The sequence below is a fragment of the Anomalospiza imberbis genome, chromosome 8 (assembly GCF_031753505.1).
Source record: "Anomalospiza imberbis isolate Cuckoo-Finch-1a 21T00152 chromosome 8, ASM3175350v1, whole genome shotgun sequence".
NCBI classification, from domain to species: Eukaryota; Metazoa; Chordata; class Aves; order Passeriformes; family Viduidae; genus Anomalospiza; species Anomalospiza imberbis.
In genome coordinates this window covers 13756488-13772454 of record NC_089688.1, presented here as the reverse complement: position 1 = coordinate 13772454, position 15967 = coordinate 13756488, and the positions used below count along the sequence as shown (strand labels likewise).

The following is a 15967-nucleotide window of genomic DNA, read 5'->3' as shown; positions in this document are numbered from 1 at the left end:
TTACACTGGTAATCCTCATTAACATGCATCAGTTGATAAATTTTGCATACTTTGGTATCCCTTCTGGAGTGAGGTCAAAGCCAATTGATATTTTTACTTAAGCTGTGTAAATTTTCTTTTGATCCCAATTCACTGTCTGGCTATCACAGCCATACCCCAGATTCTGGGGGTTTGAGTACAAATATTTCTTGAGTGATATTTAAACTTTGGACGGTAAGTACTGTTTTCTGCCCAGTTTTGCTATGAACATTTCCTGATTGAAATGAATAGTGTTATATAGGTGAATGTAAAGTGGTGCTGTATTAGCAAAACAAACCTTTATTCAGTAGATTTTTGACTGCTGGGTCAGCATGAATGATTTGGGCTTTGGATTAACCTGTTTTTGTTGGGAGCAATCAAACTGAAAAATCATGTGTGAATTGATGTGCCCACACCAGTGATGCCCTCAGTGCTCCCCACATGTGCTGAAAGATGTCTCCCTCGGTTCTCGGCTGCTGGGGATGGAGTCCCGTGATGCTGCCATTCCCATGGAACTGCTGGTGAACTGTTTCTTGGGGCTTTTAGTATGAGACTGTGGAAAGGCACTAGAAGATCCCAACAAAAGCTGGTGACCCATGTGGAAAGTCAGTGGGTTAACCAGACTGGTGGAAGGCTTTTTGTGTCCATAGGAACTAGATTAGAGATGGTAGCTTGAGAACTTTGGTAATTCTACAGTTGATGCATATTTTAGAGCAGTCAGAGCTGAGAAAATAATTTGTCCCTGTTTATACCTCTAGGGTAGCTCTCCAAAAGGAGTCTTTTGCTTTTAGCTTTGTCTTTGTTCTTTCACCTTCTCTCCTCTTCCTACAGTCGACCCATCTTTTTTCCACTGACATTTTGCCAGTTTAAGTTGTGCTTCTTTTATGTTGCCAGGATGATCTAGTGTGTTGCTGTGTTCACAAAATTGCACGAAAGCACTCCGTTGAATAACGGGGATAGACCAGGAATGACTTTGAGAGATATTCCACAGAATGGATTGGTAAGGACTGGGGGTTTATTGCATCGTCTTGGGAGTTAGAGCAAGGAAACTTCCAGATCTAATCCAAACCTAGAAACAGACCTAATGTAAAATGAATCTTTTAGGTGGGCTTTGCCTAATCTTCAGGAGAAATTTGTCTGTATTCTAGGGATCTTTCTAAGGTGTCTTGTTCTGCCCCTCTGCTTTTTGGAGTGCTTACTTTTTATTCCAGGAAGAACTGGAATAAAGTAGTGTTTGCTGGTACTGAAGCCCTTCATTTTTGGGGGAATGGCTGGAATTAAGCCAGAATAAATAGAAGTTTCTATTAAGTTTCAGGCAGGTGGAGAATGGGTGTTGACAGCTATGATGGCCAGATGAAATTGATTGTGTACTCCTTGGAATTATATTTCTTAGAATTTTTGAGTCAAATTCTAGTTGTGTCACTCTCCTGAAAAAAATGAAGCTGAACTGGGCATTTTTTCTTTGCAACCTAAAGACTTCCCAATGCAACACTGAACTTGTTCTCATCCACAAGCATAAAAGGCTGAAGCCTTATTTACTCCTGAAAAATTAGAGCTTGTGTTTTGCAAAAACAACTGGGGAACAGTGAACTAAGTATAAACACTACTGCACTGTGCTATTACAATTTTATTTTGTCAGCTTTTTAAAGACCCTTATAGTCATTTTAATCAATACTTGCTGAAAGCAAGAAAAAAGTTGCACAACTCCTTTACTCCTATTTGCATGATTACCTGTGCTGTTTTTTTCTTCTTTTTTTTCCTTTATTTTAATTTTTTTATAACAGTAATTATTAAAAAACCAGAAGTTTAATAATGGCTTGTCTACTGAAGTAAGTGAAAACTGTTCCAGAACACATTTGGTTGTGTTTGAACAGATATCTCTTTTCCCCTAGATGTTCCTAGGGTAGACTGACCTTTTCTTTTTTTTTCATTTTATTCCCTCCCAAGGTGGAGGAGGCCAACTGTACAGAGGAGTGATACAAGCAAACCATGAATTTGTAATGTGAGCAAAGAATCTTAGACGTGCTGGGAAAGGATGCATCCCTTTAGCTTTCCCGGCATGTGACAGGTTGATAAGAAAATCTGTAGTTCTTTGGCCTCAAGTTCTTATATGTCTGCTATAATCAAATGATTATGAGGGTCACCTAAATGCACTTGTACTGTACCTGATTTTGTTTTATGATTTGAAAAAAGCAAGGTACCTTGATATCTTCAGCTGAGGTTTTTGTGTAACTGGACATTATTTTATGTGAAAGGGAAAAAAATGCAACATTTTTCTTTCTTCCTAGCCATACATCATATTCTTACTTTTCTTGGCTGCCTATAAAACAATGTAGGCAGCCACTTTGTAACTGTTCTAGAAGTAGCACATTAAGTGTTCAGCTGTGTAGGTAATGATGATTGTGCAGAATTGAGCACTGCTTGTGTATTCATTGCTAATAGCTCCCCATTGTTGGGTCGATTTGTGCTAGGTGTTTTTCCCCTTTGGAAGAAAGATGGTTTTGTGTAGATGTTATTTCATCCATTTTGCCCCAGGAAAGACATTAGTAATTTATAAATAAAATACATATAAAAATAGGAGAAATCAAATGGTAGATTTTTTACAACAAAAACACTGCTAATTTCAGTACTGTGAGGTGAAGTTGAAATAGTTTTACTTGCTGACTTATCAACTGTTGAATTTTAGGACTTAGGAAAGTTAATTATTTCATGTAACTTGTGTAGAGGAGGAGTCCTGGCTTGGGTCTGTCATCTTTTAGAAAAGGGAGCAATAAATATCTTGTGTTTTGAGCTTTGAATTGTATCTCCAAGTGATAGCACTCAGCCAGAAAATTTAGCATGTGTTTTGTGTGATGGGGAGCTCAGCTGTGGCTCCATATAGCTGTATGGAAGTGAGAGCTTGCAAAAAATGGGTTGTGGTCTTCTTAAAATTTATTTTATTTCTTTATTAACAGGTGGCATTTGGCAAGAATTTTCTTTTGTTTCCCTGCCCACTCTGGGTTGGGGATGAAGCTGGTTGAGCTCACTAAGGTCTTACTGTCTATCCCAAATAGTGGATGTGAAAATTAGAAATTTTTACAAGACCTTTCTAATTCTGTATCTGATTGTCCATTAATTTTTAATGCTGTAATTTAGTCTGTTATCTTCTGATGGTTTAAAGTTTTAGATCCCTACTTAAATGTAGGCATTTTTTTCTTAGATTTTTTTTTTCTTCTTTAGGTGTTGTTTTGTTCATTCTCCTATTTTCCTTAGGATTTGTTTGCTTTCTTTGTGGACTCTCTGTCTACAGTTCAGAGAAGCTGACTACATTCTATTTCTGCAATGTTTTCTGAAAAGTTACTTGTTTTCAGAGTGTTTTCATTTTTAAATGGCAAAGGATCTGCTAATAAATTAACAAGTAGGAGTGGAGTGGCAAATCTTGAATCGTATCCCCAGCTGAAAGTCACCTTAGAGATTAGCTGAATAAAAAAAATCTAGCAAAAAGAGGAAAAAAGATGTTTAGTTCATGTTGTCTCTTAAAATAAAACCTACACGCTAATGACCACTGATCAGAATAGTTTTCTACAAGTAGTTGTAGAAAGAGTACATAAAGCATGGTAAATCCTTGATCAAATTTGTTCAGTGGGAAGGAAATACTGTACAGTAGTTGTTTGATGGGGTCCAGCTGTGGGTTCAGGGAGGACCCAGGTCCGGCTCTGTGCTCCGCAGCGCTGTTCTGAAACCCAGCGGTGCTGGGGTTTGTGTGATCTGTCCATGGTAGCTCTGCTGTACTTTGCCTGTGCCTGTCCCAGTCTCATGTCTTCCAGGCCTAAAGACATGGTTTGGTTTCCCAGTGGGGTGCAGTGTTTCCTTTGAGAAGGTGATAAAGCAAAAGAACACCTCTATTCCAGAGGAAACCCTGAAGGAAAGAACTTGGAAAGCTCTCTACAGTCTCCTTTTCAAGTCAACTAGTTCATTTCTGGCTGTGGCCACTAATAGGGCTATGAGCTTGGTACTTGGAAAATGAATGACTGCTTTGTAGCTGTATATTTCTGCTGCAGTTTTCTTCCATGCTCTTTAACAACAGCTATTTGAGTATTGATCTGCTAGTGCCTAATAGCTTAGAAACACTGTGAATGTGATATGAGGATTAGAAAACTATGCCCCTAAACCCAAAAGCATTGAATACATATAGATTCTTCTCCTTGTGATTTAGTTCTGATTGAAATTTATGGTGCTGGTCATGTGAGTAAAATTATAGGATGATGACTGAGTACTTGTGGGATACAGGAACGTGATTAAATGAACGATAATAAATTGCTTACTTTGCAAAATTGGTCACCAATTATTAAGTAGGACTATTTAGACTGTTTAAATATAGAAGGAAAACTGGATAGGGTTTAAAGTACACAAAAATGCTTAGTTTTGTTTAGCTGATCAATGGAAAAGAGCAACTCTGTGTGGTTTTGCTTTACATTTAAAAAAAAAAATCAGCCCTTACCATAAATTGTTAGGCATAGGGATTTTTTTGTGTCAGTCAAAATAATTTTTCAACAGAGCATGAAAATGGAAGACTGAGAATCTGAATAGTTCTGCTTTAGAATCACACTGAAAGTTTTTTATTTTATGTAAATAGAGATTGATGGAACATTTTACACAGAGTGCAGGTTTTTGACAAAAAGTATTGATGGTTGCTTTCAGTAAGTGTTACTGGAGATGACAGAACATTGCATTTTAAGATGAATTACAGTAGGAACTCCCTCTTTGGGAATGTCATACATTTTATTTCATCTGTTGTTTTGAGAAAGAATGACTAAAGTCATAAATACCACAGACTGATCTCTCTTTCCTTAGCATCTTATAGATCTTGCATTAGTTTGCAGTGCTTGGTAGAAGTATATTAAAATAATTAGAAAGCTGCATGGTTTTTGCTAAGATCTGCTTACTGTACTTTGTGGGTTTTTAAGTGTCAACTTGTTTTGATGCTAATCCTAAAGGAGTAGCCCTTTGATTTTTATATTGGCTTATATTTAAACCTTCAGAAAACCAAAATCCTTTGTCTGATGTATTTGGAGGCAAATTAAATTTAGAGGTCTGGTTAAAGTGATATGAGACTTCTTTTTTCAAAGGCAAGTTGATCAACTTTACAGCACCCAATGCTAAATTTTCAATTAACACTTCCAAAAGCACTGCAATGTCTATAAACAGAAGAGAGGTTTTCAAAATGCTTTGTCCTACTACTGTGCATAGTTTTGCTGAAATCCCTCTTGAAGTGATAACAGAAAACCAGACACCTGGAATGGCTGAATTCCTAGAATTGAAAATGCAAGTGGGATTTGGATAGTGCAATGAGATGATTTAGGCCAATGGGAATTGTAAGCAGTGCTTACTGGAAGATCAATTCTGTTATAAATGTACATTTGCATTTTGTATTTTAAATATTTTTAAACTGTCCTGTGGTTAAATTAGTTTTAGATTATGCAAGAGATATAGCCTCTGCATTGTTTATGATTGTTGCTTTGAAATTCTGTGGAATTTGCCCTCCCACCCCCCTGCAATTTCTTAAAAAGACAGAAGGGAGGTTTGAGAAAACATTGTGCCTTTGTGAGTGCCAGTATTAAGGAAATTTCAAGGCAGGACACAATGTGAACTTGTACTTCTCTGTGAGTTTCATAGCTGATAATGACAGCTTGAAAAGAAAGACTAGATGTCTTCCTGGAAGAGTGATAGGTTTAGCATAGATCAGCTTCTGGGTGCATTTTTCAAGCCTTTTAAAGAATGTTCTCTTTTCTGAACAATAAAAGAGTGATAGTGACATTTTAATGATGAATTTATGTGTAAAAGGGAATATAGCCAAAAGGGTACTGTCACCCTAAAGAAAAAAAAAAAAGTTTGCGTAGAGAAGGCTTGTGCTTTAGAAAGGAGCACGGAGAAAGTGACAAATCAAGTATCAACAGTCAAATTGAACTTCTCTGAGATTGCCTCATTTCTATGTTAGCATTCTAACACCACTTCTCACTGCTTACTGAAAACCAGCTATTTCTTGCCTGCAACTGGGTTATCTTCTGAGAAGAGGGTTGGATTTTTCTTTATTACTTCTATGCTCTTGAAAATGATTCCTTGGGAAAGAAAGTTATTTTGGTTTATCATTCTTCCTGCAATGAATATTTCTTATTGCTGCTTTGATGGAAAAACATTACTATTTTTTTCCGTTAAATGTAATAATTTTCCCTGTTCTTATAATATAATATTGCCCCAAATTAGTTTGAAACCTAGATAGATATGGATCTATTTCATATGTTGATTTTTTTTCTTTCACCACCAAATGGCTTCTTTTAACAATGTTATGGTCTTCTGGCTTGGATCCATGCTCCAAGCTGAACTGAGGAATTGTGGCTATTCAGTTGTTTAACAGACTAAGCCCATCCCTTTTCCCAAATCCCCTGTGGTGTTCCATATTGGAATGGTGAACACCAGTCAGGTAATTATTAGATAACAAGGCATAGGCATCTTATTAGCTATTGAGGAACTGGTTAAATATGCATAAGGTTTATTGTGGAGTTTATCTTTTACAATGGACTGAAGCTTGTCACTCAGTGTTTTGCTGTATTCAAAAGCTTCTCCTCTTGTTTAGTTGAGTCAGTAGATCCTCAACTGACTTCTTGATGGCCTTGTTTTCCCTGCATGTTGCTGACCTGAGAGAATTTATGGAAACTTCTCCCTGACTGCTTTGCTCAATGTAGGCACACAGTGTGTGGTAATTGGGGTGGGGCTGTGGCCCAGCCTCATCCCCAGTGGGCACAGCTGTGAGAAGCAGGTGAGCAGCATTGACAGCAATGAGCCATGGAGTGCCCAGGTGCACTGAGCAACCACCAAAGGGAGCAGAGGGCACACAGGTGCACTGCATGGACATGAGGGTATAAAAGGTTGGGCTGAAGAACAAGAGGAGCAGACACCTGAAGCCTTCTGATGGGGTAAGGTGTTACTCTGTGTGGGCTGAAGCTTTCTGAAATTGTATGGTGGCCATCTGTACTGCAGCAGGGGCTGTGCTAAGTGCTGTGACAGCTCAAGGACTGTCATTGTTTCTGCTGCATCAGTCCAGTAGCTGGGCCTGAAACAACTTTCTTTTCCACAGGTAGGGCACTGGTTTCCCAGCTCCTCCAACAAACTGTTCCTTTCTCCATAACAAAACATCCTGGCAGATTGTAGCAAGCTGTTGTTTTGTAGCAGGCTGCTGCATAACAGGCAGTGTTGTGAAATGAATCATGCCTTTTTAAAAAATGTCAATTTATTAATGTCTGGATAATCAACCTCAGCTGAAGGAAAGAAATAATAATCAGCTGCTGTACTGAGAACTGTTCTCTGCTGGTGCCAGGCTTCAGGAAAATGTAAAACTTTGTGGAAGAAAAAGGCATTTTGCTATTCTGTAAACGTCAAAAAAATTCCAAATGTATTAGAGTCAACTCCAGGACAAGATTTAAACAGGCATTTCAAGGGGACCTTAACCCATGAAATCATCCTATCCTGCAGCCAAAAACCCACCTTCTAACTCCTGAATAAATAGATTCTCATGACAGCATAATTCATCTCCAGTCATGAAAGCATCAGCTTTAAACGACAGCTTGTAGAGACCCTGTGCTTGTTAGGGCCAGATCAGCAACCCAGATGCCTTGAATGTAAACTCATGAAGGGAAGATTAATTTATCTGTCATCCTATGCTTTGACAGTTTTTGTAAATCTGATTTAGCTCTGAGCAGAAATGGGGGGACCTTTGAATTTATAAGGGTGATACTAAGAAAACCTAACCTAGGCTCTGTGAGCCTTAAAAAAACAAAATGTACTTAGACTCAATGAAATCTTAAGTCATCTTTAGGCCTAAAAAACCAAAAAAGAAGTGGGCAAGGCTCACTTTCCACTGGTGGTGTGTGTGCACTAGTGTGGTAGGCCACTGGAACTCTCTCTGGTGAATAGAAGCAGAAGCAAGACTGTGTTTATTGATCAGTGGTAGCAGACAACCCCGTAAGCCAAGTGTGTGTGCTTTGATTGAAAATGTGTTGGCACTGGTTTTAGAAGTTTTCCTTTTCTGGTGTTTTAAACTTCACAGAAGATATTTTTTACCTTTTTGGAAATTGATAAGGCTGTCAGACTGATTTATTATGGAAGGGTACTGTGTACAGATTTTATACATCTATGATAGCACATTTGTAAAATCTGAGCGAAAATTTTGATAGCCATGAGTTCAATGGAGATGGGCTGTTGTCTTACAGCAGGAGTATTTCTCTGTGGAATCAAAACAGGCCATGAAAGCCAGGAAAAGTTTTTCCGATTAGTGCTGCTCTGCTACTATTTTGTGCATTGTGGAGGCTGAACAATAGAGAGTGTCTTCTTCCTTATTCCATGTGCTCCAAATTAAACATAGTAATAGCTGTGGAAATTTGATTCTCACTTTAATACAAAAAATTGAAAATAAATATGTAAGACCTCTAGAACCTAAGCTTCCTGAGGTAGAATGGTGCTGTTTTGTGGGGTTAGTATAAGGGCATCTGCAAGTACTGTGCTATCTGCTGTGACTGTTCAGTAAGAAAGACTTGAATCTTTATGGAAGTGAGTTAGAGTTGATTTATACTGAATTCAGACTATATAAAACTTAGGAAAACCTGCTTGTAGCATCTTGCTTTACATACAGCTAAGGTCTCTAAATGTGTATCATTACTCTGCAGAACTAGATTGCACTGAAGTACACAATTTCTATCTGCCAGTAAGTTGGAAACTGTGCCTTTTCTTGGTGATGAGGAGGTGACCTGGGTGTGAACTGCTTCTCTGTTGGGCTAGAAGTGAACCATGGTGAACAAATCACTCTTCTTCCTCAACAGGATAGAATACTAATGAGCTCTTTTCCCACTTCTTTACTTCCTGCTGCATCCCCTGCTAATTTGGGATCTCACATCTGGTTTTGTAAAGCTGGTAGCGAGTCAGGGTCATCACCCTATTGCAAGCCTTCAGCAAAAGTTGGTCTGTTTTACCCCCTGCAAATTGCTGGAGTGTTAGCTCAGTCCAGAACTGCAATATGGAAGCTGGTTGCCTGTGTCAGTGTGGTCTTTTCCTTCTGGATGAGTTCTAGAATCCACTTCAGTGGAGGGTCAACCAGCCTGGTATTGCTTACTTTACAAGTAGTTCAAGAGGGATCTACTCTGACTTTAAATGAAATAAAAAGGTGTGTATCCCCTCACTGTTGATTAAATTGCTGAATGAGTGAGTGTGTTAGCACAAAAAAGTATAAAAATAATTTATGTCGCTATGTTTTAAAACCTAAAAAAAGTGAGCTAAGATTGTCCTGCTGTCTTTTCTAGCAGTGAAAATGACTGTTAAGGTGGAAATTATTTAAAAACCCAAACCCCCGGTTTTTCAGGTGTGAAAGCTAGAGTAGTTGTTGAAATATTGAAGTTTAGGTAGATCTATGACAAATTAGTTACTTTCACTCTATGGATTCTGAATGACTTAGTGTTACACCCAAATTTAATTTTTAGGACTTCTTTTAAGGAAGTTTTGATGTGGTGTGTTTTTTTTTTCCTCCAACAATAATGAGGTAGAGTAGCTTAGTTAGACTTGTGTCATTTTTGTTTGTTTTAGAGTGCATAATGAGTTTTTAAAGGTTAGATTACAGCTACAGAAATAAAGATGAGGGCAAGTGAAGATGACATTATGTAACTGAATTTAGAGTCTGAGACCAAAATCATGAGGTAATTTATTCTTTTCAATACTTCAGCTTGATTAACAACAAATCTGATTTTAATTTCAGGTGTAGTCTGAGTTAGATTTCTAGAAATAAAAATGGCAGTATTTCAAAGTCCCCTGAAATACTGTCTGCACTTCCTCTGGGAGTGTATAAAATTGTCACTGTTGTAGCAGGACATTGTTTTGACAATGCTTTGTAAAACTCTGAACAAAAAAATCTTTGCTGCTAAGATTTTAACAATCTAAATGCTGTAAATGCTTGCCACTTTCCTAATCACATGAAGCTTTAAAATCCTTCATTAATACTGTGTCGTGGTCAGAGATGTTCATAGTGACACAGAAAAATAGCAGTCTGTTCATAACTGTAACTCTGAATTTTTTTGTCCCTTGAGTAGAAGCAGAAAACTATATTGTGTCTAATTCTTATAGTGACTCATGAAAGTAATAAAGACAACTGCCCTAAGTTGAATCCTCTTACTTAGTTTTTTGCTCACTTTGTTTCATACTTCTATATCGAGATTAACACCAGAGTGTTAGCGTGAATTGGTTGTGCCAACTGCTATCTGAGCATATAATTTATTTAGAAATGTAGTAGTAGTGAACTGAGTGGCCTGTAGCAACAGACTTGTTCTTACTTTGTGCACTCATCTTCTCTGAACATTCTTCTGGGGATCAATAGTGGTGCAAGCAATGGAATTTGCTAAATTTTGCATAACTAGCTCATTAAATGGCTAGGATGCAAGTTTATTATTTATACACATGCAGTAATCACACAAATGAAGGATTAGTATTAGAAAACTTGCCCCAGAATGTTCCTATTGCTTAAAGTAGGAGGCTGGGTTTTGTCCCTTTGCTCAGGCTGGGCACAGCATGGGATTGTGGTGTAGTGAGATAGGAGTATTTGAGGACAGAGCACCAGTTGTGAGGTGAACATGATCATGAACACTGGTAGTGTTTTCTGGTCAGCAAAAAGGAGGCATTTTGTTATATTATGTTCTTCTCTTTTTGCAACTGACATCAACTGGCTGAGGGGGTTGTGCATATAGGCTTTAGTTCTGGACAGTGTGTGACAGTGCAGTGAACATATCTTTGAAGTTGCCCTAATTTTTACTGGTAAAGTGAACAAATTTTTATAACATATGGGATGTCATTAAATTATTCCCTAGTTCTAATGTTTAAAGAATTTAAGTTAGCTATAGGCAATCCACTGGTTTCTCTCTTGCAGAGTATTTTTTTTGCCTGTAAAGCAGCATCTGAAGTGTATTTCAGATGTCTCATTTTAATGGCAATGAACAGAGAAAAGTTACTTTGTAAATAGCTGAGGTGGATGGTCTGGGGACACAAAACAAATCAGTAGCAGGTGTTGGAGCTGTTGAGTGCTGCTACAGAAACCTGTTACATTTCTGAAGCTGAAGACATTGCATGAATTGACCGGCTGAAGGATGGAACTGCTCTAAGAATTGAGTCCTAGAAAATATTTGGCTTTGATTTTTGTAACACTAGAGCAGTCCTTGTTATCGTAAAAACTGACTGCACCATATAAATATTTCTCCAATTTTCATGAAATTTCATACTTGAGTTTTTTTCACATCCTTTGGGCAAAGTAGTTCTCTGTTCTGTGATGCTACAGGCAAACTTTTTTTCAGTGATATATCCCTTCTAAAGTATAACAGGATGGGAGTTTTTTCAAAAGTAAATGAATTTTTCTAGAAGTCAATATAGACTAGACATTGCTCTAGGCCAAATAGGTTTGTATAAAATAATTTTCCCTACCATATAATTTAAACTGTTTTGATCAGGAGAAAATTTAACAAAACAAAACCAAAATTCAATGTTGCAAGATATTTCTAAACCTACCTTGCCTCCCACCCCCATTCACTTTTAAAGGCACAGTAGGGAGCCATGGGAAATGTATTTTCATCTTGGGTTGTAGGAGGAATACATATTGTTTCTTTAAGGCATCAGGTATTGAGAAATGGCAGGGTGAAAAGTTTGACCTGAACTGCCAGATCTGATCTGCAAGGGGGTAATTGAGTTGCCATGTTTTTTTTCTCCTTAGTTTAAATCAAGTTTTGCTATAGCCCATTTAAGTGTCAGACTGGTAGCAAAACTTGACAACTTCAGGGTGCAAGCTTGCTTTTGATCGGGATTTACATGCAAATCATTTTTCCCTTCAACTGTCAAATCCTGTCTTGACACTCTGAGAGGAGATGCCCACATTTCTTGGAGTTTTTGCTTCTCAAGCCGTTTGTATATTGATCAATGCTCTTAGTTGGTGTGTGGAAGAAATTATTTTGGTAATATGGTGGTTAAACTTTTTATATCTATTTATGTATTTTTTTCTACTCTCTTTCCTGTCAGTCAGCTGTTGCAGCTGGGCTTCTAATCTCCTTTTTGCCTGGAAGAAAATTTAACAATAATCCTGAGTTTGATGTCAAAGAGAAACTAGAGAACTGGGGTAGAGGGTCACCAGTGTACTGGGGAATGGCTTTAAGCCGCAAAACAACACAAAGGATGCTGACAGTCCACATTTTCCTGGGCTTTAAACAAAGTCTTTGGTAAGTTTAAAGAATCTTCTCCTTGCATGACTAAACCTATTGATGGTTTAGAGTAAAAGCTGCCTTAGAAGGCTTAAGACTGAACCTTCGTTCCAATTCTACTGAAAACTTTAAGATGTTAAATTTTTTTACATTGTATAATTGGAGAAAAATTATAGAGAGGCCCTTGAACTATGAATAAACTATGTGAATGAGCGATATGTCATCTTTTTGTGGCCATATCTAGCAAAACTCATGTGTAATACACCTTTTAGATTAATTTAATTTCCATTTACACTTTACATCTGGTGCTAATCTTTTTACAGGAAAGTAAAATAATGTAAAACCCTGTAATTTAATACTTAAGTGTTTCTAAAAATAAAATTAACATCAGAAATAGACTGGTGAGAATTTCTAAAAACCAAAAAACAGCAAACAGAAAATTTATATTATACCAAATTAAACAAATAATGCAAGTTGTAATGTCTTGCAAGTGATGCTGCTGTTTGGTTTTCTAGTTAAACAATTTTTTCTTTGTACTATTAGTAGAGTAGGGACATCAAACACACTGTTTCACTGAGGTGGCAGGCAGTGTCATGTTTGATAATCTACATATGAAAGCATAACTTTTAAAGTCAAGATTTTGAGACAGAATCTGCTTTATCTGTCTTGGACCTTATTTTAGCAGACAAAAACCTGAATATGCTGACATGTGCTGTGAAATTTTAATTGAATTGTTAATGACACTTTGGAGTGACACAACATGTGAGAAACTTCCAAGAACCAATCATGGGAAGCCCTTTTTCTTACTGTTACAAAACAGAAGACACTGGGAACTTGACAAGTCCAAGTGTCTGAGGCCAGGGGAATAATTGATAGCAGGCTGCCTGTATCCAAGGTCCTTTAGCAGTAATTGCAAGCAGGATCTGACTCTCTGATCTCACCAGTGGTACTCACCATGCCAAAACGACCAGGCTTTGACAGATTGCTTTCCTACAGTAATAACTTAGGCATGTTCCCTTTCTCACATGAGGCCACACTTCCCTCCCACTGGAGAAAATGAGTTGAAAATGAGTTGCTTCTTTTTTTAACAGGGCACTGTTAAAATAACTCTCTTCTATTATATAAGCCCAGTAGTGCCAGGGGACTAAATTTATATGGATATAAACAAGAGCTATTACTTTAGAATACCACAATGTAATGTTTCACAATTTCTATAGGATTTCAAATATTTTGAAAATAATTGGGGGGGGGGAGGGAGGTTCCTTCTTCTTGCTCTTAAAAGACTCAAAAATGCCACATTTTATGTTTAATTGCTGGCATGAGTGCTGACTTGTATTCAGATTTATATCTTGGATGAATACAAGTCCCCAAAGGGGAACGTAAAGCTATTATTTATTTTGCATAGCTTGAAATGAGACCTATTTTATTTGAGTTTTTCCAACCTCCCCATGTTTGGTCCCTGTTATATTTTGATACTTTCATGTGTTGTGTTTGTTCCTCACAACCCCTTTTTAAACTTTATTTATTTGTTTTTCCTTCTTAAATGTAATTTTTTATCTGTAAACTATGATTGGGAGCTGTAATGTCCTGGATTTACACTCCTTTTAGTGACAAGATTTTACTGAATCTGATATAAGGACTCCTGTGTGCTACTCTATGGTGGTCTGTGTTCTCTGGCACAGTTAAAAGCCTGGCAGCTCCACTCTATAGCTGTCTAAACAAGGTTTCTCACCAGGCACTAACTTCAAAAGAACTGCAGTAAGCTAAGACTATGGGAAATTGTAACCACAATATTAAGTTTATAAAAACTGAACTTCTACAATGACTGCCACTTTCACTAATGTGTGCTAATATTTAACAAAGCTAAGGTATGTTTCCAAAAAAAGGGGGATGGTTTTACAACTCTGAACTGCAAATAAAAAGTGGTAATAATGCAAGGTTCATAGCTGTGAAAATAATGGTGTGCACATGGTAGAATGCCTATGGTACCTGTAGGGCATCTGATTAGTTACTCTGTGGTACTTTGGAGTAAAGAACTCTGAGGGTAGACTCATTCTCTGTAGTGAAAGTGAGAAGACTGGAAGGTGAAGTCATGTGATTATTGCTCATTAAACCCCAAATCTCTGAGAGGCTGCAGAAAGATTCAGGTGATCTGCCCAGAATTGCCCCTGGTACCAGTGAAGAGGTTCTTGCACAGTCATCATGATGTCAGGATCCAATCCTGGGGTCTTGGCACAGCGTGGCAAGACCTAACATTTCTTTTACCTAGCAAATATTGGGCCATATAAGTGTTCTTATTTTATTTTATCTTATTCCTTTGTCTTCCTTGAATTGAGTTAACCTCACATTTTTTACAAATTGTAAAGAACAGCTTGAAAATGATTAATGGAAAACTTCAATCTGTGAATATACTGCTGTAGTTTTCAAGAAATAACTTCAAGTATGTAGCTTTAAAATGAGATGAATCGTTCACCATATACCTGATGGGTCATGTAGCTTACTCATAAGCTTCTATAAACTTTAGGGATCATGTGAACACTTTTAGAGGATATTGCTAGAGCTTTGACTTGCTTTGGTTGTTGCAAATAAATCTTAATTTGTAATAAATTTTTATTTGTGGAAAAGTACAGGACAAAAATGAAGCTAAGGTATTTAAATAACTGAGCTTTGGGGTCAAGCCCAATTTATTAAAATGGAAGAAGCAGAAGGGAGAGTGAAGCTTGGCACTGGTTTTGCAATAATGATTTATCTGCACCTTGAGCCCATCCTTTGGACAGACCTTTGTTTGAACTGCAGCTGGCTTGGTTTATGTATGACCTGCTGGGAACTGAGGTTGTAATGAAAAACAGTTATTCTTTCAAATTACTCACAAGAAGTGGTGCCTATTTTATCAAGTGCTCTTCTTAATTTGGCACATGGTAAGACTTTTAATATTTATTTTTTCTCCATTAATCACACTGTATCTCATAAGAAGTCTAAACACAGTGATGAAATACTGTGTGCTTTCCTTAAAGCATTCTGACGACAAATGCTTCTCTGGAGAGCAGCTGTCGCAAGCGCTTACCTTTAATTAATGAAATTATTTCTTGAGGTTTTGTGTGTGGGTTACCATTTTATGAACTTTCCAAAATTCTTCTCAGATCACGATTGAGTTTCACAATTTGGCAGACTAGCTAGTGATTACAGGTTTACAGGACAATAAAGAATGAGGAAAGAGTAACTGGGGTGTTTTTTGTAGGGTTTTTTTTGTTGTTGTTGGTTTTTTTTTTGTTTTGGTTACAACTCTCTGTAGATGTGAACTGTGTGTTCTGAACTGTGCAAAATAAACATAGCTCTCCTGTTAATCTGAACATCTAAAAGTTTAATAGTAGTTTGCAGAAAACCTGAAGATGATGATAACTTAGACTGTGTCTTTGTGTGTCTATTACCAAACAACAGAGCTCAAATGTTCAAGGAAAATGGGACTGCTGAATTAAGATGAATTAATGTATATACATTTAAAAAAAAATTCTGAGTTCTGTGGGAGCAAAGTAGTTATTTTACATAGAGACACTTTCAAACAACAGAATGTGATATTAGCTGGAGGACAAAAAAATGGATGTGTAATAAGTACTTCTACCTCCTAATATTATTAAAGGGGCTGACAATACTCTTTCCATGCTTTTTCTATTATTTTTGTTCTCATACAAATGTAG

The 15967-nt window shown here is 37.2% G+C and overlaps 1 protein-coding gene across 13 annotated transcripts in view; it reads left to right on the top strand.

Moving 5' to 3' along the window:
- The window catches only part of LRMDA (leucine rich melanocyte differentiation associated), a 656646-nt gene that overhangs the window by 88312 nt on the left and 552367 nt on the right, over positions 1 to 15967 (top strand). Inside the window, exon 1 of one of the 13 annotated variants that reach the window (XM_068197420.1) lies at positions 6962 to 6971. The exons of the other annotated variants lie outside the window; for them this stretch is intronic. Coding sequence (XP_068053521.1) covers positions 6967 to 6971 — 5 coding nt within the window. The 5' untranslated portion in view covers positions 6962 to 6966. Of the gene's footprint in view, positions 1 to 6961; positions 6972 to 15967 lie in introns of those variants that run through there. 13 annotated transcript variants of the gene reach the window in all.